Here is a 23,523-nt window from a genome sequence, read left to right as displayed (position 1 = left end):
CTTTTATCAATTACCCAGGTCAAACTGTCATGTGGTAACCATGGCAACCACCTGACAATGTGACCTGAACAAAGACAGCCAAGGCACAGAGCCTTCGCTATGGGGGAAGGGAAGCCAATGTCAGTTAGAAGTTGGCTAGTTCCTTCTAGAAAATCAAATATCAGACTTCGGGCAATTTATAGTCTCATTAGCCAGACTTCTGCCTCGTTAGAGAGTGAGGTGCATTTCATAGCTTACCATGAAAAAAAACGACTTACTTTAACAGGAAAGAGCTGTTTGATTGACATGCAAACCAACCAACTGTTGCTTTTGTGCGACAGGTAGGGGCGAGTGATTTTAAAAACCCACAGGAAGCAAATACGCAAGGACACCTCACTTGACAGCAAGAAAACTCTTGAATATCTATTAAAAATGTGATACGAACTTCATAAACTGTCTTCAGCTCCCGTCTCTGAAAGGCCACCTTGTCACGACGCACAGAGCAGGCAACTACTTGAACGTGGACATGCTAATAGCCAATCATATATTGGCAAAGATCATCTCTAGTTGCGGCCAACATAAGTACTATTCACATGGGTTTGGCTTTCTGTGAGGAGGTGGGGTAATACCAGTTTACTGCAGGACATTGGGAATGTTTATGACCAACTTGCACAGGATAAGAAATCTCACTATAAGGCCCAGTCCACATATACAGGCATACTACAACACTGTTTACGCGTGGACAAAGCCTAAACGTTAACCATGTTAAAACATCTGCCTTAAATTAATGCACTGAGTCACTGTCTTAATTATGGAGGCACTTTTCTCACAGATTATGATAGCAGTTCTACAGACACGTCTATTCGCACAGGATGAATATTTTTGGTTTTTTTTAATGGTTTTTGGGGTTTTTTAATTCTACAGAGTTAGGGTGGATCTCAAAAGTCTAATCGATGTCTCCTTGATTCCTCTCACTGACATCCTCCAACCAGTGATGCAGAAATCCCCAACTCCACCATCAAGGACGTATCAATTTTTTAAATGTGCTCGGGGGAATCTAGAAGAGAGGAGAGAGGAGAGAGGAGACTTCTAGAGCAAGGAAACACACACGGGGAAGGAGCTCAGACATGAGGAAAGGATGCAAGGGAAGGAAAGAGGACACATGGATATGAGCTCCACCCAGAGATGGAGACAAGTCAAGTCATGACATCCAGTCCTACATATAAATGCTGATTTTAACATGCCCAACAACTTTACCTCACAACTTAGAAACACCTACATTACACAGTTTGCAGGATAAGAGAAAAGGGGTGAGTAAACTTTGTAATACTGTCTGTTTTTCTTTCTGAGCATAACACAGACACACACACACACACACACACACACACACACACACACACACATCATCTAAATCGCTTATCCTTCTGGGTCGCGGTGGGGTGGCATAACATACATCAACTTTGAAAATAATTGTTTTGCCTGGCTTAAGACCGATTTGCACATAGCAAATGGAATGTTATAGTTTTGAAATATTAAGTATTTCAAAGTATTGTAGGGTGTTCAGAAAATGTGTTTGGGGTTTGTTATGCTAGGGAACTTTGGAAGCTGCCATTTTTGGGGGTTTGTGCTTCCACAAAGGAGATCTAGGAGCGGAATGGTGCGGACGTGCTGCGGGCTCTCTCCCCACCTCTGGAGGAAGGCCTAGGCCCTAGCTATACTGGAGCTAGCCATTAGCCATTAGCCTGGCTTGTTGTATGGCGTGGCTGCAGCCAACACAGCTCCAATAAAGCAGAAAACTTTTTACTTAATAATTGTTTCCTTTTTCTTAGCAGCAGAAAACGTTACAGAATTGAAGGGTCAGCGTGGAATAAGTGCTCTTTATCCAATGCCAGGGCAGAAAGGCATTTACAGGAGCACAAACACCACTAGTGAGGTTACTAGGGAGGTCACCACTACCCTTCACAGGCTTCACTCTCATGGTGACCAACCTCTCACGCACAAAACACCCACAGCCCAACACAAGATAACACAAACACATACCATGCAGCTTTAACTGACGAACAACAACATAACATTCAAGTGCCCTTTTCCGAAGAGTGCGCAGCTCATGAGTCCCCTGGCCAGCATGGCCACACTTCACAAGTGTCTAGAGGCCAGTGCCAGCTAGTAGTGGGGTTGCTACAGTGTTTTTTTGCTCTGAGTTAAACTTCTTGCATGTTTGAGAAGGAAATTGTGTTAAATTGCAATGATTTCTGGGCAAGTTCAACTCCTAAAGTCTGCGTTTATGTTGACCCAGACAGCAAGCACATGTTGGCATCCCGCTGACTGTATGCCACTGCTAGACCACCCAGATTACTGTCCTGCTTACAAGATCTAAGTAGTTTTAATAACTTCAAACAGATTTTAAATGCACAGAGCCTTTTATCTTGGAAAACAAACTAAGACAAATATTACAACTAAGAGAAAAATGACCAGGCCTGATGTAAAATGACGTTGAAAATGTTGTTCATCAAAATTGTTTACCAAACTATTTACAAAGGATAACAAAAGAAAGAAACGAAGGAAAAATAACTGAATTGGAAGATTAATGGAAAATGAGTGATGAAAAGTGGCATTTTGTCTAACTCTCTGCTTATCCACCAGCGGGCTGCCCAGAAAATGCTGAGCAAAAAGCCAGTGGGCTGCCAGCTGTGCCATTAGCGGCCTGCTATCCTTTTGCTATCTGAGACTTGATTTCTCACCCCTTCAGAAGTTCATCAATCAAACATGGGTATGTAAACCCTTTGGAATGACCTAGTTTTCTGTTAATTGGTCATAAACTGTGTGTAACAGTGGACTTGTGGAGCATGGATGTATTTGCAAGTAAGTTTTATACAAGTCCATGTTGACAGTGTTAACAAACAGAGTGGCAAAGACAAACAATGTATTGATGACTATACAGAAAAAACAGCAGGAGAAAACAAAAACGACAAAGACTGGAAATTAGAAATCAAACATGATGAGACAAACCAGAAGACTGTAGACCAGGAACAGATAAGGGGAGTCCAGGAGCGAGGAAAAATGACCAGAACCCATGAAAGACAAAGGTAGCAAACTCACACAATGCATAACAAAGGCAAGACTGAAAACAGGAGGTACTTAAAGCACACAGGGAACAAGGGCCAACACAGCTCCAATAAAGCAGGAAACGTTTTACGCACAAAACACCCACAGCCCAACGCAAGATAACACGATAAACACGTACCACATAGTTTTAACTGACAAACAACAACATAACATTCAAGTCCCCTTTTCCAAAGGGTGCGCAGCTCATGAGTCCCCTGGCCATCAGCATGGCCATACTTCACAAGTGTCTAGAGGCCAGTGCCTGCAATGTTGTCCAGTCTTACCCGCAAAGGACCAGCGTAGCTGCCGGTTTTCATTCGAAACGAGCAGGAGCTCACCTGACTCTACTTGTTTGATCAAATGCTCAGCCTTCAAATAACTGATCATATGAGCTCCTGCTTTGATGGAGTGAAAACCTGCAGCCACCCTGGTCTTCTGCTGATAAGATTGGACACCCCTGGCCTAGGGGTGCATATCCTTTTTTCACCTACACTGTGAATGTTTGAACGATGTATTCAATAAGGACAAGACAGAAGTAGTTCCACATACTTTTTCTCGTTACTGTAATGGAGCAGTCACTGTGATGGGGTCAGGGACGAGGGCATGCTAAAAATAGTATCAAAACGGACAGTAGGACCTCCCACTTAGCAAAAGCTTGAGTCTGTGGCCTGTCATCGGATTGGGAAAGGTGCAAAAATGCTATGCATACATGGAATCTTTTAGGACCCTTTGGTGGTCTGGAGGCTGAGGGCACTTGTTCTGTCCGCAAAGTCACTATTCCAGCCTTTCTCCTACAGATCTGTGAGCCTGGCACTACCTGCAGTCTGCAGTCTGCCAGTGCTTGAACATTCATCAAAGAGAAAACTGCGCTGACTATTAAAACATCCAAAAAAGCGCAGATGACACTAATCTGTTTTGTTGATAGTTTTTTTAAGGCGAGTCTGAGTGGGTTATATAAACTGAAGGGCCTTGGATGGATTGTTAATGGGCTCATAAATAATGACTGGACGACTGTCGACTGTAACAGACTGTAAACTATCTTATTAAAACGCCCAGTGGTATTAAAAACAAATTAAAATGAGAATGACTCTTTAAACAAACACAAACACATTTTTGTACTTTTGTCTTTCTGAGCATCCCACTCAGTGTTTCTGTCATACTAAGCTTTCTAAATCAGGTTGTGGACCACTCATGCTGGTCATGTATAAGTCACGTATAAGGCCGCTCTCCATCTCACTCATTTCACAAATAAACAAGTGAATAAATCATGAGAGGCTTGAATGGGTAGAAAACGGAGCTGACATGAAAACACTAATGGCTACATCTTTCATGGCGGAGATGCTGTCAGCTCTGCGTTTCTCCCGGGCGAGAGTGTGTCTGTCACTGCGCAGAGAGAGACGAGGCGCACAGACACAGATAAAAAGGCTCTGCAGGGAAAACACCAGGGGGTCTCTGAGTTTGGAGAGGGACTGAGAGACAGAGAGTCCAAACTGTGAAACCAACTGCCTTGTCAGTGTAGATGGAAATTTTCTGCAGTGGATATTTTCAGAAATGTTTCGAAACGTTACATTATAAAATCATTACAGGAGCTGTTCCTTTCCTCTCGATTCCACTATCTCTGTAATCAGATATTTGATAAAGCAAATCAGACATGTAATGTAGTGAATGATTGTGAACAGACAAGTATTTTTTTAGATTTTAACAAAACATAGAATGAACAGACCAACTGAAAGATATTTATCATCCTCAGAATAGGCTTTTAAGTGCAACTCTAATGTGCAAATCCAGGAAAGAGAGAGAAAAAAACGAATTGAGTGGAATTTGAAAGGCAACTCTGCCCACTGCTGGTCAAATAAAGTAATTACCTACATGTAGCTCAACATTTGGGGACCTGGCTATTTCAAAAGAAATTTTATATATAATCTCTGCGTAATTAAATTAACATGTAAACAAAGCCATTAAGAGTGGTTTGATGTGAAATGCTCTGTTCTAGAGGAACTTATTGAGTCAGAACTGTTCACAGTGCTGGTGATAGGAACCAGACGTCTGGCTTCTAAAAGCTCTCTCACGAAAAGTTATTACATGAAATGGTTGCAGATTTGCTGCCTGATGCATCGAGACAATGTTTTATGATCATTTTACAATAACGTTTTGGTCTAAGTTTACTTTCTAAACAGCCCACATTGTGGAAAACTGAATTTGCCTCACTTTTATGAAATGATACAGTTTGTTAAAGTTTCAAAACATCCCAGTCGGTTTCCAGTCCATACAGTGAATTTAGGGAAACTATGCTGTGTCTGTAATGTCATGAAAACCAACTCTTTCAAATATCCAGCTATTTATCCTGCAAAATTTATCCCCGCCTATTCATGCAGAGGTTATAAGGAGTGTTTCAGCTCAGAATGCTTCTTAAATGAGGCACAACACAGGACAGCCAATCAGAACAGAGAGCATTTACATAGGTCAGTCTTAAAAGCACAGTAACAAAACAGCCAGTCTAATTCTAATAAATAAAAGAGGCTGAAAAATCATGTAAACATGATTTATGAATAATTCTTGGTAAATAAAATCACCAACATAAGTTGACCTCAAGAGGAAAATACAATTCAAGGAAAATTAACAGTGTTGTGCCATTAATATTACATATAAAACTCAGCAGACATGTGTAGGTTCACTGACTGTTTTGGATAGTAAATAAAATGCCTGTATTTGTGTTGTGGATATTGTGACTCCTGGTTCCCATCACCACCACTGTAAAGAAACCTGAGTCTGTAAGTTTCTCTACAATGAACTATTTCACATCAAACCACTCTGGTTGACTTTGTTTACATCTCAAAGGCTGAATTATGCAAAAACTTTGAAAAATTTGAGGAATTCTGCTTTAAGCTGGCCTCTAGTGGAAACATGATGTAAAAGACTATAATGTGACAACAGAAGCATGATGGAATGTAACTCCCAAAGCAATTTAATTTTGCAGCCAATGAAAACAAATGAAAACAAATAAGTACACAAAATAACCAATATCTTAAATGAACCACACTAACATTCCCCTTAAAGTCAGTGAACAGCAAATATGCTTAGTAACAATTAACATAGCGTGATTTTGCTTGAGTATTAAATACCTAAACATAAAATATCCCCCAACATCCACATTAGAAACATAAAAAGACCTCAGAATCTCATTTTGTTCATTAATTTTTGTTTGAGAACACTGAAAACGAGTGTGTCAAGAATGTAACATCTATAGTATACATATACGTGTGTGTGTGTGTGTATATATATATATATATATATATATATATATATATATATATATACACACACACACACACACACACACACACACACACTATAGTGTAACACACTGACAACACCACAAAACAGTCAGAGATGGCTCAATGCAAAGTAAAACTTCAAACAATACGTTTACATTCTAACAGACTTACTGGGGGGGTAAACTAAAACTAATGCAGCAGAATCTGATGGAGTCAACTGACTCTCCAACTTCAATCTCAATATATCAAGATTTTCAGGATATTGTACAGAGTTTCTGCTGATACATGAGGAAATAAATAAAAAAAAAACTTTTTCTGATATTTTTCACAGAAGCAGCATCACTTGTTTTCTACATTCCTTGTTTAAAATGTGCCATAAACATATTATTTACGATACAAAGACAAGAAGTAATATGTGCTTGATGTATTTTATCTGCACAGTCATGTAGCAGCACATACTAACACAGCAATTCACTGATTCAGCATTCAAAGATGTTCTGTAACTATGGGCACTTTTCTGCCACATAAATGAACAATTTCTCTGTTCATAAACTCTGCTTTTTCAGATGCCACATGTCCCAACTGAACATTTTGATGATTTTTAAGTCAACCTGATTTTTTTTTACATTAGTAGTTCATGTCTCCGGTCATATTAAGCATGACTCATCACATCATTCAACAGAGAAAATTATTGCTTTCCTGTAATGTTCAAAATGTAGTGACTTCACTGCCTCTAAAATGCCTTAGCTTTTGATTACATCACTGTGCACCAGTGGGCGGGGAAAAATAAAATTGACCAATAATATCATCTCTCCACCCCGACCTATCATCGAGAGGAAACTATCAGCTGGCTCAGAAACCTTCCCTTGTAGCGTATTTCACTCAAAATACACAGCACGGAAGGAAAACTACGGCTTTAATAATATTAAATAATTTTAGGGTTCCCTAATAACTCAAAATATAACATTTAGGAGCGAGTTTATGATTACAATGGTAAATGATAATGGTTTATGATTACAACGATTATAATGGTGACTTTTTTATCCATTTAAGATCCTACAGTAGACAGCATCGGTCTGTCTGATGCATTTCTGATTTTGCTGACTGTCAGAAAGTGCCCATGATTATAGAAACACCTTAAAATGACCTTAAATCAAATAAGAAAATAATGTTCTTACAATGTTGCTATTACCAATTACTCATTTATAATCTTAATAGTACTTTGAAGAAAAGCATCACTCTGCAGTGCAGAGGTGCTGTGTATGTATGGGATTGAGGTTCGGGTCCCAGCTGTGCCATGTGCCATCCATAACCGAGGATGCAGCTGGCTGTGCTGCCACTCCTCCTTCTGCATGGAGGAGAATCACAGCACTGTCATAACAAAAACTTGCATCTCCGAAGTGGTAACTTGGTAAGGAAAAGATGGTATATTAGAATATTAAATCTTCACTTTAATATATTAATGTAAGAGATTTTATTCCTAGTACATTCACACTTGGTCACACAATATAAAGGGCAGAGTTGCAAGATTAGACTTTGATATGACAGTGACAATATAATGAAGCACTTCATCATGTTATGTGTTACTGGTGTGGCACTTGGCCTCCTAAGCCAGTGGGACTACTTGGAGAATTTCATTTAACTGTGAGAAAACTGATTTTAAATAACTTCAAAAAGTTAAAAATAAGAAAAGTCTTTATTTACACTATGAAAAATCCTACTTGTATTATTTCCCCCCCTCGGTATTGACCTCTAATGTACACCTATACAATGTTCCTTCAGTAACCTTATGAGTGCATTCCATCAGTAATCGAAGCAGACACAATCCTCCTAGACAGACAGTAAAGACTGAGGCAGAGCGGTGTTGACTGGAGGATTAGTGTAGGACACTGGGATATTTCTCATAGCAGGATTTCTCAGTTAGCCAGGTAGCTTAAAGGGAAATTAAACAAAGTAACTCAGAGCAGCTGTGAAATGTGCCGTTCTAGAGAAACTTACCAAGTCGGAATTGTTTACAGTGGTGGTGATGGGAACCAGACGTCTGAAGAGTTTCATGCCTTTAAATGCTCCCTCACAAAGTTATTAGGTACAAAGCTTGAGACATTGTTTTCCAACAGTTGTGAGATGCTTCTGGTCTAAATGTAGGTGTTATAAGGCAAAGCTGTTCCCACAGAAAGCTTATTTTCCACTATTTTACCGTTATCAACATTACATATAACAACACAGAAGACACGTGACGTGTAGGTTCACAGGTGGTTTTGGATAGTAGACATCACAACCCCTGGCTTCTATCACCACCACTGTAAAGATATGTGAGTGGGTAGGTTTCTCTACAATTCAATCTCACACCAAACCACTCTGAATGACTGCTTACATCTCAGTGATTGAACTATGCAGAATTTTTGAGAAAAAAAAACAAAAAAACAACAAAAACCATGGATTACTAAAGGAATACTCCAGCATTTTTGATGTTTTCAGCCTTCAGTACCTGCCCATTGGCTTTGTAAGTGTATCTCAAGTCAACAGCTTTTCTCAATTTTTTTTACAAAGCACATTAAGACACTGAAGTTATCCTCCATGGTAATCAGCTGTACGCTACAGATGAGGCAGAGAGAGGTTAGGTTTGGAAAGCTCTGGAGTATTCCTTTAAGCCCAAAGTCAAGTCTGTCCAACGTTTGCCTTAAGTTATCCAGCATTACTAAAAATCCTGCTTTGTGAAACTCCTCCCAAGGCACAGAACAGACTTAGTCAGCTCGGGTGTTACTGAAAGGCTCCCTGAACAGCGGAAGAGGCCGCAGTGGCCGCAGCAGTCTGGAAGGTTCTGTTGGTGACGACGCCCTGAGAGAACTCCTGCTGGGCCTTCTGGAAGCTAGCGCCTGTCCGCCTGTACTTAGAGTGGACCTGCGGAAAAATGAGCAAACAAGACCAAAGCATAAGAAACTACTGCTGAGCTGCGTAAGAGCCACACGAATGAATAATCAAGTTTATATTTTACTGGAGTCTATAAACTCTAATGCTATTATCATTACTCTAATAACGTTCTGCTAATACTAAAGCATAAGGGGGCTATTTATTTTGTTACCTACCATTTTCAGTAAGACAACTGCCAGCACTGCATTAACTGTGAAGAATCCAGCTACAACCAACATGAAGACAGCAACTGCAAGATTGGTTCCGATCATAGAGATGGCAGAGATCCAACCGCTACAAACAAACAGATTTACAATGATTCAGCAATCTTCCACTCTCTCACACGAAACACAGTTAACTCCTTAAATCCTGAGGGCCTGTATGTGAGCCCACACTCCTCAATCTCATGAAAACAAAACGTACATAGTAGTTTTATAGTAGTAATAACTGATAGTAGTTATGATTAATACATATTAAGATTAATGACTGAATAAAAGAGTCATATGCAAATGTTTTAACACCGCTGGTCAAATGATGTTTCTGCTAATTTTAGTGCTCAATTTCTATTTATTTGCTGTGTTTAATATATTGGAGGAAAAAAAAAACAGAAAAAACAAAAAAAACAGAAAACAACTTTTGCATGTTTTACATTTTATTCCCCAATATGTTAAATTCAGCAAAATAAACACTAATTGTGTATTAAAATGTGCAGAAGTGTGTTCTCTGTAGAGGATGTGTAACTTAGTTTCACTTAGAAAATCAACAAAACGGATTATTTGACCAGGGGTGCCCAAACTTTTGCATATGACTGTAAGCCTGGGGTTCGAATGGTTAATAAACACTGAAAAGGAGCATGAAAATAAAGAACTTTGCAGACAAGCACAAGCCCACTAAGAGAAGAGGTTGTTCCAGCTGTGTCCTCCCAGCAAAATCTGTCCCCAAAGGAGTCACTGACATCAAGTTCCCCTTCAAACAGACACTAACATTCACACAAGCAACTATCCAGCTACCCAAACACTACACAATCACTTGCATAAGGAAGGAAGTCAAAGGAAAATCTGTGAAAAAGCAAGAGTTTCTAAAACTGGAGTTCAGAATAAAAATAAAAGATACAGAGAAGTTGGAACTCCTAACAACCATGCAAGACCAGGTAGACACCACCACTGTCACCATCAGACAAACAGCACTTAAAGCTCTCATTCAGAAAATCAAGCTGCTTCAGATCTGAAAACATCCACAGGTGTTTCTGTCCATCCTTCCACTGTGAGAAGACGACTCAGCGCTATGGGTCTGAAAGGATGTGTAGCTGACAAGAAGAACCTCACTGCGAAAAGGAAATTTGCACTTAACCCTGAAACTGGACTGATGAGTCTACATTTGTTAGTGGGATCAATTTGGACTGTAAGAAGCAGAAAATGCAACCAACTTCTAAGACTGAACTTTGGAGGTGTGAAAAAATATCCCTGCAGATTTCTTTAAAAAACTGAAAGCAAGACCCCCAAAGCTGTAATAAAGGAAAAGCCTGGAAATGCTAAATACTGAAAAGTGTGATATTATATTTAGTTGTTGTCGTTTCTTTGTAATTTTCTGCTAAATATATGTTTTATTTTTTTTCCTGGAGCTGAAAATGATTAATTATTGGCCGTTTTGACTACAAATAACATAAATAAAAAGATGGCCTCTAACTTTTGCACAGTGCTGTATTTGTCACTGTTGATACACACAAAAGGTAGAAATTAGAACAAAATCTAATTTTCAGCTTGAATTAGTGGTCAAATCTAAGAATCGCTCCAATGTAGATGATCTGCTGATACACATATGACTTGGATATCACTGTGCAAGAAACCCAAATCATGCATATTTATAGAGAAGCAAAAACATGATCTCGCCTTCACACCAGGACAGTGCACACTTCAGCAGATTAGAGAGAGAGGATACACATCAAGGAAGAACAAAAGATGTTCACAGACATTCACACACAAACACGCAGAACTGCGTTTGCTGAAAGGTCATAGCGTCACAAAACTAAAGCGTGTTAACTAACCTGTTTCCCCACTTGGGGATTCCAACACTCTGAATGATGTACACGATCACTTGGAAGGAGAAGATGAAGAAGAAGAAAAAGAAACTGAAGGAGCTGTCGGACCTGTTACCAAAACAAGACGCAAAATCACCGTCTGATTTTGGGTGTGGTGAATAAAGCAACACTACCAAGCAGTGATCCCTCTGAAAACGATGCAAAGCCTCTTTTACACTGAATCACGATATCGATGTTTGTGCTACATTCATTTTTATGTAAATTAAGGAGCAACTTCTATAGTTTCTGAGTGTATTTTACAGGGGCCTGAGAAGTGGGGGTGTGGAGGGGGCTGCAGCACCCCCGATTTCAGGATTGTTTAACTGCAACTGCTAAATACAAAAACATAAAAATAACAAAAGAGAACCTAAAGGGGAATTCCACTAATTTTTCATAATTTTTATCTAATCAGATGATTAAAATGTAAACTATTCAGAGTGGTTTGATGTGAAATGCTCTGTTCTAGATAAACGTAGAGTTAGAGTTAATAATAGTGGTGATAGGAACCAGGCATCCAAACAGTTTAATGCCTCTAAAAGCCACCTCACCGGAAGTTATAAAAATTAACATGACATGGTTGTGAACAGGCTGCCTGATGCCAGAAACAATGATTTACAATAGTTCAGACTCAGCGTTTTCACCAAAAACATACTTTTTAAAATACAGTCACAGTGGAGGAGTACGTGCAGGGCGCTGTAAGGCAAAATAGTCCCCCAAAGAAAACATGTTTTTTCAGATTTACCACCGTTTTGCCATTATCAACATGACTTATAAAACTCAGAAGACTTGTGCAGGATCATGTGTGGTTTTGGATATTACATAAACGGCTGTATTTGAATTTATAAAAATGGATAAATTCAGGCTTTAAACTACTAATGCAAACACTACTAATGCCTTTAGATAAGCAACATTATTTTACCAATTTCTACAGATAACAGTACAATCCTGGGCAAAAAAATGGGTCAAGCCCAAAATATACAGATGATTTTTAATGATGGTTTTGGGCTGGTCAGAGTCCAGATCTAAACCCTATTGAGAATACTGGGTCTCACATTAAACACAAACTAGCTCAGCAACTGTTTTTCAGCTGTTTGAAGCCGTCAATGCTGAGTGGAAAAACACAGACTCTTCTTTCTGTAAAAGACTGTCTGCAAATTTACACACAAAACTTCAACATTTAAAGAAATGAAAGGAAAAGCTCTCCCATATTGAGTTACTTTATTTGTTTAATGATCTGTTGTTAAGACAATTAAAAGCTTATGGTTTTGCCATTTTGCCATCAAAAACCATATAAGCAGGTCTATTTGAGATTACTTTTTAGGCAAGTGAGTATTTAGGCCTGCAGTTTGCACTAAACTAATAATTAGTGAGATATTTATAATTGATAAGCCTCTATTACTTATTAGCTACATTAACTTTGTAGCTTGAAGCAGCTTCAAACACTCAGTATTTTTAGGCTAAACAAATACATTTTGGGATAAAAGAGGAAAACTGTGAATTTGAGTTTGAAACCATTTCTTGAAGTGAAACTCACTTGAAGGCCTTGTAGACGGGCCTGTACCAGCAGACGAAAGCTCCAGGGCTGAAGAGAAGAAACCAGAGGATGGAGAGGCCGAAGTCAACCCCGTTCTCAGCCTTCACGGTGAAGTAGGCCAGACAAGCCAGCAGGTTTAGAAACAAGGTCACACAGTGATCTACAGAGATATGCAAGATTGAGCAGAAGAAATGTATAAAACTATTTACAGGGTCCAGGAAACGCCTTTACCAGATCATCAATATACACACAGACAACATTCACGCATGCAAAACTTCATAAATATGCAGAACTAACACAGCTAAAGCTAAGCATTAAGACGCATCCCTCAAGGGGAAATCCACTGATTTTTAAAATGTTTTCTTAACTCAAGTCATTGAGATGTAAAGAAAGTCAGACTGGTTTAAAGTCCACCTCAGAGTTCTTTACAGTGGTGGGAACCAGGAGTCACAATGTCTAGAAAGCAGATACAGCGATTTCCATTGCTTTCCTAAATGATTACTGAGCCAACATGTATCATCTCAGATTTTACATGTAGTGTTGATAATGGTGAATTATCGGTAAATATGAGAAAAGAAAGGCTTCTTTGAAAACCATTTTGCCTTACAACACCCTGCATGTATTTTCCCCCAAAACTAATATAAAATAAAATCAATTTCATATTGCAGAACTATCATAGAACAATATTTCAGGCATCCTGTGGTTATTTGTAAACATTTTATGTAATAACTGTCTATGATGGCGCTTTTAACCCCATTGAACGCTTTACATGTCTGGTTCCCATCACCACTGTGAATAATTCTGACTTGGTCATTTTCTCTAGAACCACTTTGTTTACATCTTAATGACTTAATTCTGCACAAATACAGAAAAAACAACAGAATTCCCTTTGAGCATAGTGTACTTTTTTGAGAGGAAATATAATTAACTGTCAAAATGCAATCAAGAATCAGCAAATGTACATTTCTGTTCAAAAGTTTGGAATTTTTTGCCACTTATATACAGTGTAATAACAACTGCTGCAGTACTGTTTCATTGCACCTTACTTCTCACTTTTCTCAAACTGTAATAAGGTTTAGTCATTAATGGAACTAAAAGTAATGTAATCACTCATTACTTTACTTCCATGTTACTCTCTACATTGGTGCTAACTGGAAAGCACAGGAGACTGATAGTCCTTTACAGTACTTTATTTAGAAGGAACTAGCCTGTTACTATCTCTGCTTATGAACTAGACACAGATAGTTTTTAACTGAGATTATGAACGGCTGATGCTGCTTCAAAACCTAGAAACAAGTCAACAGAAACAGTTCAAAAGCAGCTGCCTCAAAATGAGTCTCTATGAATACTTTTTTTTTTTTCTCCCCAATTTAGTCGTTTCCGATTCCACCCACTAGTTAGGACTCTCCCAGTCACATGACACTACCAGCGCTAGGAGGGCGAAGGCAAACACAGGCTTCCTCTGAGACCTGTGAAGCTCCACCGCATCTTTTTGAACTGCCGCTATGCAATGTCACTGGACAGCCGGACACACTCGGAGGAAAGTGACAACCGCCAGATCTGTTACGTCAGCCAAAAGACGCCTGCGCTGACTAGCATCGCTTATGAGTGATGGGGGAAAAGGGAGGCCATCCTACCCACCCAGAGAACGAGGCCAATTGTGCTCTCTTGGACTCCTGGCTATGAATGGCTGTAGCACCACCAGGGATTGAACTTGTGATCTCCTGATGACAGGGCCAATATGAATATTCCCCATCAGTTTCACATTAGAGTGATTAGATGCTTTGACAGTTTGTTCACAGAGTTTATGGTTCTTCCCACACTGCACTGCTCACTTCCACAGTGAAAGTCACGCTCCATATAGAACCTCAGTCTTAACTAAAGAACCCTTGAGAGGGTGAGGGCTCCTTCAAGAAACATGAAGAGCCAGTGTATCTTTACAAACTGCTGCTAACAAAACATAATTAGACTGTTCAACATGCTTAGAGGGAGGGTCATCATACCCACCCAGAGATGAGTCTAGATAATTCTTAATTCTTTCTAACTTCCTATTACTTAGAAATGTACAATCGAGACCAGCCAAGATCAGAATTGGCCAATTTTTCCTCCAATTTATGATTTTTTATTTTGGTCAGTTTTGCAATTGTATGTAATTTTATATCATTTTCATGTCGTAATGCCATTTTAAACAAAGCCATAATATTACAGTGACTTATTCAGAAATATGAAACATGCACTTACACATCCAGAGGTAGTACATCATCTTGCAGACTCTATGATATTCCATAGGAATTTCCTCATTGAAGTCCTGGTAGAAGCACGGCTTTATTGGAAAAAACTTGGGCAGTGGAGGCCAGTTGTTTTCTTTGCCTGCAATTGAATTTTTTCTTTTCACTTTTTTCCACATAAAATAAACAATACTGGCATCATCTGTATCATCTCGCTCTGCTCACCCCTGGCTGTGTCTCTGCTCTGAAGCTCCTCCTCTTTTCGCTGAAGTTCGGCTGCTTTTCTCTCCAGCTCAGCCTGCTGCTTCAGGAGCTCGGCCTGGGCAGCGGCCGCGGTCGCCTGCACAACACAGCACATGAGCTCAGTTACTGCCACACAGTGTAAGAGCACACTGATGTACTATGACATGTCTGATTCAACTACATCGATTTTGCAATGTTAATGTAAATAAAACTCTCTGGCTTAAAAAAATGTAGTCCATGCGGTGCTGAACTGACCCGAGGACTGGGCTCCACTGTGGGCTGCAGCACAGCAGGCTGAGAGGCAGCTGAGACAGGTATGGTGCTTCCACTGAGATCATCCTTCGAGAGAGAGAGAGAGAGAGAGAGGGAGAGAGAGAGAGAGAGAGAGAGATATTCCAGATGTTTTGCATGTCATTCAACTATAACTGAAAGAGACCGTGTCACCACCCTGCCAAAATTTGAATTTCCTCCTTTTATTGCTAAAACACGTTTATTACAAAATAGCTTCTGAGTTCTCCTCCAGCCTGAAACTTCACTTTATAAACCTGTAATATGTAAAGGTGAATATCTCACTCCATGCCCACCAGTCGTAAGAGCCTTCCAGTCCTAAGACATTCCCCACAGTTTATAACATTTTCCCCCTAAACAGCACCCTAAACTCATCCTATTCCAAAAGCCCATTACCTTGTGCTGCAGTTCACCGTCATAATGTGTGGAACACTCGCCAATAACGTACCTCTTTTTTGTTTACCTAATTTGCAAATTGACTAAAGCTCCTTTAAAAGTGTCCCAATACTTTTGCTAAGGGACTAGCAGTGAAGTCTTACCAAAGCCCTGGCTGAGAATGGGTTGAACTCCTCTAGTCCCTCTGTGCCCGTGTTGGTCACCTGAGTCACTGATGGATCCTGACAGACACAAGATTTCAGCACGAATACAGATAAAAACACACATGTTCCAGTGAATCCTGCCATACAGATACACGTTTAAAGGCACCTGAAGCCTTTAATATAAATACATTTTTAAAAAAATGTACAAGTGAAACCTTTAATATGGATTCATATTGAAAAGTTTAAACACCTCCGGTTTTCATTTTGACATTTAAGCGAAAATAAGGTAACATCCTTTATAGGGAACCAACTCAATCATGGCTATTTTCTGCACATTAACATATTGGAAAAAATAAAACATAATATATAAAATGTGCCAAAACTTTTGCACAGCCCACATTTTACTTTTTATTTATTTTTGCATTCAATGTAGGATGTTTTCACTTATTTTCACTTGGAAAATAAACAAAACATGCATTGTGACCAGTGGTGGCCACATCTTTGCATACTACTGTAAATACAAGTTTACAAACGCATGTAACTGATGGAGCCTTCAATAAAAATACAAGTTTAAAGAGCCTCTTTATGAAAAAGAACTATAGTAATAAAACAGGACCTGCTGTAGAATTTCTATATGATTATTTAATATCAATACAAGCTCAAAAACGTACATGTATCCAATATAAAATACGAGTTTAAAACATCCCTCATAAAAAAGAATTATAGTAACACAACAGGAATTTCTATATGAATCTTACAGTAAAGTGGGACTATTACTATAGCCTAGTTTATCGTGTACTACACGTTATTGTTATAATAATTATTATTATAAGACAATACTAGAAGAATATTATACAGGGTGAATGTATTATATATTATTATAGAAACGTTATATATCACTAATTAAAGCGTTTACTGTATTATTACAGTTATTTTTCATTCTATATGCATATATAACTTGAAAAAGCCCAACTGCTAGCGAAGCTTTAAAATGTATATGTGAAGAGTTTAATTCCAAAATGCTGTATACTGATTTATAATAAGAAGAAGTCTGTAACAGATTTAGGTATAAGACTTAGTAAAAATGCATTTTTACGGCTCTAAGCTGAGGTGTAGCCAAGAGGTGGTGTCTAGAAGGAAACATAATCAACCCAGTTATGGAAAGTGAGACAGTCAGCTGTCAATAATAAAGCATGGATGATGCTCTATGGTGAAAATCTACCAACAGGGTTGTTACCCATCAGTAACTTTCTAGTTTCAGGCTAATTTTCTCAGTAAACAGGTGAGTGAATGTGTGCTGGGTCCCTTCAGCAGTGCTGCTCTGGGAGCTATATAATGCAGTAAGCTATTCAATGGTGAGATGCAGTAGCTAAATTTAAATTGCTTGAGTTTAAAAGATCATTTGCTTATGAATGACTAAAATATGTTTCATCAACAGAGTTTTTCTGCCAGTTCTGTACAAAGAAAAACCAGTCCTGTTTGTTTCATTGCGCCACCCCATTACAGTCTAGGGGTCTTACCTGACCACCTCATTCTAAAAGTTCCGCTCCGTCTCTAAGCTGATATTAATAATAATACAGCAGGGTCATTCTCCATTTGGAGTGGGAATTTAGGTGGATATTTCTTTCATCCCAAAACTAAATATTCTTAATATGTCCATTAACATCTCCTATTATCATATATGCTAAAAGGGGAGTTTAATACCAAACATATTTTACAGTCAGTGGTGTTGTATGAATATGGTGTAACACCAGTGACGGTGACTCCAGTGACATTCTGTGTCATATTTTATTATTCTGACAAAATTTTAACAACCCAGCCATTAAAGCACATAACACCGGTGACACATAGAGGCTCATGATGTTATGAGCTGCCTGATAAACAAAATTATTAATAAATTAAATATAAATGAAATATAGTGAGCGAGTGTGACTCTCATGCCTTGAGATGCTTCCTCTCTGATGAGCCTCGACCCAAATAAGCAGTTTAATAGAGCTGAAAATACTGTGCTAATGTAATTTTGTAAATAAAATACATATTTTTGAAATGTAGTATAACGTTAATGATATAAAAAGTAAAACATGAATCTATTTTATACAAGTTCCTAAATTAAATGTTGAAAGTTGGTTTTGTGATGAGCTGTTTTACAGGTGCAGAGCGATTATGAAACAGGATAAAAAATAAAAATCAGAGAAATCATAAGGGAAAAGTATTTAGTGTGTAAGTGTACATACTGACATTTGGAGCTGTGCCTAATATTTTAAGCATCTTTTTAAGCCCTGCTATCTTTGAGACATGGTTTCCCCTCCAATTAGAGAACGACCAGCACTGAGACTGCGTGTGTGTGTAAAGCCCACTCTGAGGCACATCTCAGCCCCTCAACAGGTCTAAAACGAGCCTACAGGGAGTGAAGCTCGCTGCGTCTGAGCTCAATGCTAAAAACACTTGAGCACCATCCTCCATATCTCATTACACCTCTCAGCTAGTAAAACACCTGACAGCACCGGCACAAACCGTCGATAAGGGACCTGGAGGATAAAAGAGGAGTTTGTGAACAGCACTAAAGGCTTTAGAGGATTAGATATATAATTCACACTGAAATCTAACCGCATATTTTTCTAATTTCTTCAAAAACAACACTTCCTCGATCGTCTCCAGGTCATCATTGGGTTACGTTTCCACACAGTCAAACCTGATTGGTCCAGCCAGCTGTCAATCTCGTGAGGTAGGGCAGAAAGTGGGCGGGACTAACGCAAACCGAAATCAACCAATCCAACAGGTTTCCCTCCTCAAGTTTGACGTTCATAAACGAAGCGCTGTCGCCGAAAGACAGTAAACTAACACAGCGCCGCGTTTTTGCTCTTTACCTGGAAAGGGTTGACATCGACTGGATGGACGAAAGGGTTGTTGTCGAAGCCGGACATGTTGGCCTCAGGTAGCTGCAGTACAGGTGTATCCGCTCGCTGCTGTTGGTACCTGCCCGCCTCCTGTTAGAGTCGATCTTTTAAAACCGGTTCTTCTGAACAAATCGATTGAACCGATTCACAAGTCCAACTGAACTGAACCGCTTGAAAGCAGCGTGTATGACCGCGTTATAGGCTGAAGATTTCTAATATAATTAGAATCTTTTTTTCCACAGCGTGATCAAAATAATACAGTAACACTCTGCAAGATATTAAGAATAACCTGTTTATATTCCCCCCCACTGTTCGTGCTGGGTAGCCCTTTGTTTTAATGAACACTTTACAAAGTCCGTTAGGAGACCCAGGAGGACAAGCGGCTTAGAAAATGTGTGTGTGTGTCAGTAGACGATATGTCTAATATCAGGTAGCAGACTCGCTCGGTTAATCACTGTAAATCGCCTTCGTTTATTTTTATGGAGCCACAACCAAATACAAATTGAATCGACGAGTCGGCTAATTGAATCGGACACTGTGAAGGAATCGGTTCGCTGAACTGAGTCGACTTACGGGAGAGTTTTTGCGCATGCGTGCTGGGATCTCGCCACGTGACTCTCCCGGTTCCAGTCGCTCAGGTTGGACCAGCAGTGCGTGTAAGAGAGGAATCGAGAAAAGGACGCGCAGAATGTCGCCAACATAATAAACCAGCCTCATACCTTCACCTTATTAAAATGTCCACGCCCGAAGCAGCGATATGGCTCAATTCCTCCATCCAAACCAGTTTTCTGATGCTACGTTTTCATCACCAGCTGAGAATTGACGAGAGAAATAGACATTCATCAGCGTTTAAAAGTCTGGAACCAATTCAAATAGTTTGGCATCAGTAAAATAAAAAAGCTGCAAATAAATATATGAAATGATTCTGTTATGATGAACAATCAGGAAACTGTAAACTGAAGGAATGTCAGATCAGACTGATGAACAGAGCTGTAGATGACTTTACAATGACTGAGAAACTGTGAAGTATAAAGTAACATGTAAAATGCCTTATGTTGGACATGTGGAGATCAAACGCCGAGGCAGAAATGACTATAAATTACTATAAATACATAATTAGAGTAAATTATTTATCGGTTAATAACTTTGTTCCCAAAAACTTTAAACAGGATGTAAATATTAAATAACATATTGAAGTGGATTATACATTGTGGTGTCTGGCTTACAGTATTTCAATCTACACTGTAAAAATATTACAGAATAAAATGAAATAATAGTTTAAATAGCCACCCATCCCGTCACATTACACATTTTGTTGATTTTCCAGGTGAAAGTAAGTGAGCACACGCTTGACAGGGGACAAACGTAAATATGGCATTTTTCTTCACATTTTAGTGCACAATTTCTATTCATTGAGTTTGACCTATATTTGAAAATAAAACAAAACGTGTCATAACATTCGCAAAGGCCACATATCATCTTTACTGTTTTATACTTTTGTATGATGTTGTATTTAGCAAATAAACAGCAATTGTACATTAAAATGTGCAGCAGTGTTCTCTGTAGACGCTGTTTTCACAAAAAAAGTCATTTGACCAGAGGTGCCTAAACTTTTGCATATGACTGTATATAAGAAAATGTGCATTATTTATAACAAATAAAAAAGAAGCCTTAAAAATAAGAGCCTTACTACTATTACTACTACTAATAATAATAATTATAATAATAAATACTTAATAACAACAGCAATAAGTTACTGAAAGTGAAAAAATATTATAAATGTTTGTATTATAGCCCTATTTTTGTTATGGCTCTGTTTTTAATGTACACAATTAAATATGCTGAAATAATATATATTATACAGCACTGTGCAAAACCCATGAGACCACCCTCCATTTAATTTCCAGTCAAAACGTTAATCTACGGGATTTTTCTGAGATTAGATGTAAAATACATACATAAGGAAGGAGGAAGACGAAGGAAAATAAGTGAACAGGAGTTTCCAAAACTTGAGTATAAAAAATATTAAAAGATACAAAGTAAATGGACCTTCAACCAATCAGGTACTGGTAGAAACCAAAACCTTCATCAAACCTTTCACCAAAAACCTTTATCTTTTCTGTCCATCCTTCTACTGTGAGAAGACAACAATGCTGAGCCTAGACCTCAGCATTACTGAATGTGTTTGGGATTATTTGGATTGCGAGAAGCAGAAAATGCAACCAACTTCTAAGACTGAATTTTGCACAGTGCTGTATATTTTACATAAAATGTATCATTATTATTATTTTAAAATAACTATTGGTTTGTTTTCCTAAAAATATCTAAAATATAATAAAATAATGCATTTATTTTTATGAAGATATGCAAGCTGCAGTGCAAGCTGACCATAAAAAAGTAAACCACTCCGATATTGTTCCAGCTTTGATTTAATGAGCTGATACCTTTTGTTCAAAATGTGTTCTTTTTTTACAACCATTGACATCATTTTCTCTTTTGGTAAGAAAAACTTTTCTAAATGCACTTTATACACACATTTCCGCGTAACGGAACACAATGCTGAGGTGGGATTGTGCACTTCGCTCAGTCCTGCAGGCGGCGCGGCTGTGGCCGACAATGAAAGATTATATTTCAGACAGTATGAGATCATCAGTTCACACAGCAGGGTGTTTTTCACATGTACTGTAAGGGTGTCTATGTGAAAAGCAGGCCTTCAGTGATCGGCAAGCTCCCTTTAGCGCTATACCATGATGTCAAATACCAAACCTTTGGAAATGAGGCTATGTACTAAAACTTCAAGTGGAAGGTTTGGGAATATTCACTTAGCTAAAAAAAAAGCACAGTGGACTCAGCGGGGCTTAGCAGATTATAGCTTGGTTTGTATGTACACAATGTGCAATGTGGCCAAAAGTATGTGGACACCTGACCATCACACCTGTGTGAGCTTGTTGGACATCCCATTCCAGGGCTGTGTGCAGACCACTGGGGCCCAGGGGACGGCCGCATGGCACAGTCTTTAACATTAGCATTAACATTAATCTAGCCCAAACCCTAAAAAACAGCCCCAGTCGATTATACCTCCTCCACCAAACTTTACTGTTGGCTCAGCCATGGAAACCCATTGCATGAAGTTCCAGATGCAGAGTTCTCGTGCCGATGATGCATCCAGAGACCGTTTAAACTCTGTAGTGAGTGATGCAACATAGGATAGGTGACTTATACGTGCTACACACTTAACACTGTCTCACAACACACAGCAGCTCTGTTCTATGAGTTTGCATGGTCATTTTACATCCCATACTATCACTTACATTTGAATGGGGCAGATCTAGCAGACTTTTTGTGAACTGACTTGTGGAAAAGGTGTCATCATATGATGGTCCCACATTTAAAGCTCTCTTTAGTACGACCCATTCTACTCCACTCTGTCTATGGAGATTGTATGGTTCTGTGGTTGCTATTATACACCTGTTAGCAAAGGGTGTGTCTGAAGCACTTCAACACAATAATTAGGAGAGGTGTCCACATACTTTTGGCCATATACCGTATTTGCTGCTGTGCATTTTGTGTCGTGTTTCTAGTGCGACAGTTACATGGTAACAGATTTTAATTATACTTTTCAGCTGGCATTTAATAAAGACAGCAGACTATTCCATCCATATCCCTTTGAGGAAAATACTGCTAGTAATGTAGACAAGGTATGTAACACGTTGATGGTTGCTCACAGTCAGTGAGCGTAACTTTGGCTTCGTCTTGTGACCGATCGTAGGCAAATCTGCAAATCTTCAAATCCACAATGGGACTGAATGTGGTGGATTAATGGGAGAGAGCAGAACTTTAGCATGAGCCAGCTTTAGCACAGGCCATTTCAGTAACGTCATGAGTGACTGGAGCATTTTAAAGACTTACCGGTCACACAGTCCAGCAAAACAGTTTTGCTGGTGCTAATTATTCAGTGACATGAACGTAAAAAGAAGAGAGAACAAAATAGTGTTTTTATCCAAACCCCAGAACCGACGGATGGCTGTTAAGAGGTGAATTATACAGTAGGCTGTGATTTTAAACATTTCTGAGTCTTCATTTAACTGGGATCCGCTGGCTTTAAACACACCAGCTAGCTTGGTCCCTTTGATGCCAAGATTACCCTCCGCACAAAAAAACAAAAAAGCAGCGAAAACTTCAAACACCATCAAGTGGTTTTCACATAATTATACAGACACCCACTCACTCACACGCACACCCACTCGCACATGGCCAATGTCTGCTCCCACACGTTGCTTTCCAAAAGTATCTGTGACAGGCAAAAGATAAATACATGAATTCAACAACCCAGAAAAATCACTGGTGTTCCGGCTTTATACATTTTTATATCACATAATATATTTATATAGAGATTTATATATATACCATGTAATTAAAAGTTTTTAAATAGGCTTGGGAGCATACAT

The 23,523-nt window shown here is 38.9% G+C and overlaps 1 protein-coding gene across 1 annotated transcript; it reads right to left on the bottom strand.

Annotated features, from left to right (window-relative positions):
* Positions 1–6,407: 6,407 nt before the first annotated feature.
* Positions 6,408–19,164, bottom strand: scamp2l (secretory carrier membrane protein 2, like). The gene is made up of 9 exons (XM_036587028.1): positions 19,046–19,164; positions 16,179–16,256; positions 15,607–15,690; positions 15,334–15,448; positions 15,122–15,250; positions 12,881–13,040; positions 11,314–11,415; positions 9,446–9,563; positions 6,408–9,260 (listed from the first exon to the last, which is right to left on the bottom strand). The coding sequence occupies exons 1-9, from the start codon at positions 19,100–19,102 to the stop codon at positions 9,120–9,122; spliced, it is 984 nt and encodes a 327-aa protein (XP_036442921.1). The 5' UTR covers positions 19,103–19,164; the 3' UTR covers positions 6,408–9,119.
* Positions 19,165–23,523: the final 4,359 nt, after the last annotated feature.

This window comes from Colossoma macropomum, unplaced genomic scaffold (genome assembly GCF_904425465.1).
Source record: "Colossoma macropomum unplaced genomic scaffold, Colossoma_macropomum, whole genome shotgun sequence".
Classification (NCBI taxonomy): Eukaryota; Metazoa; Chordata; class Actinopteri; order Characiformes; family Serrasalmidae; genus Colossoma; species Colossoma macropomum.
Note: the sequence above shows the minus strand (reverse complement) of the source record. Positions and strands in the feature narration are given on the sequence as shown.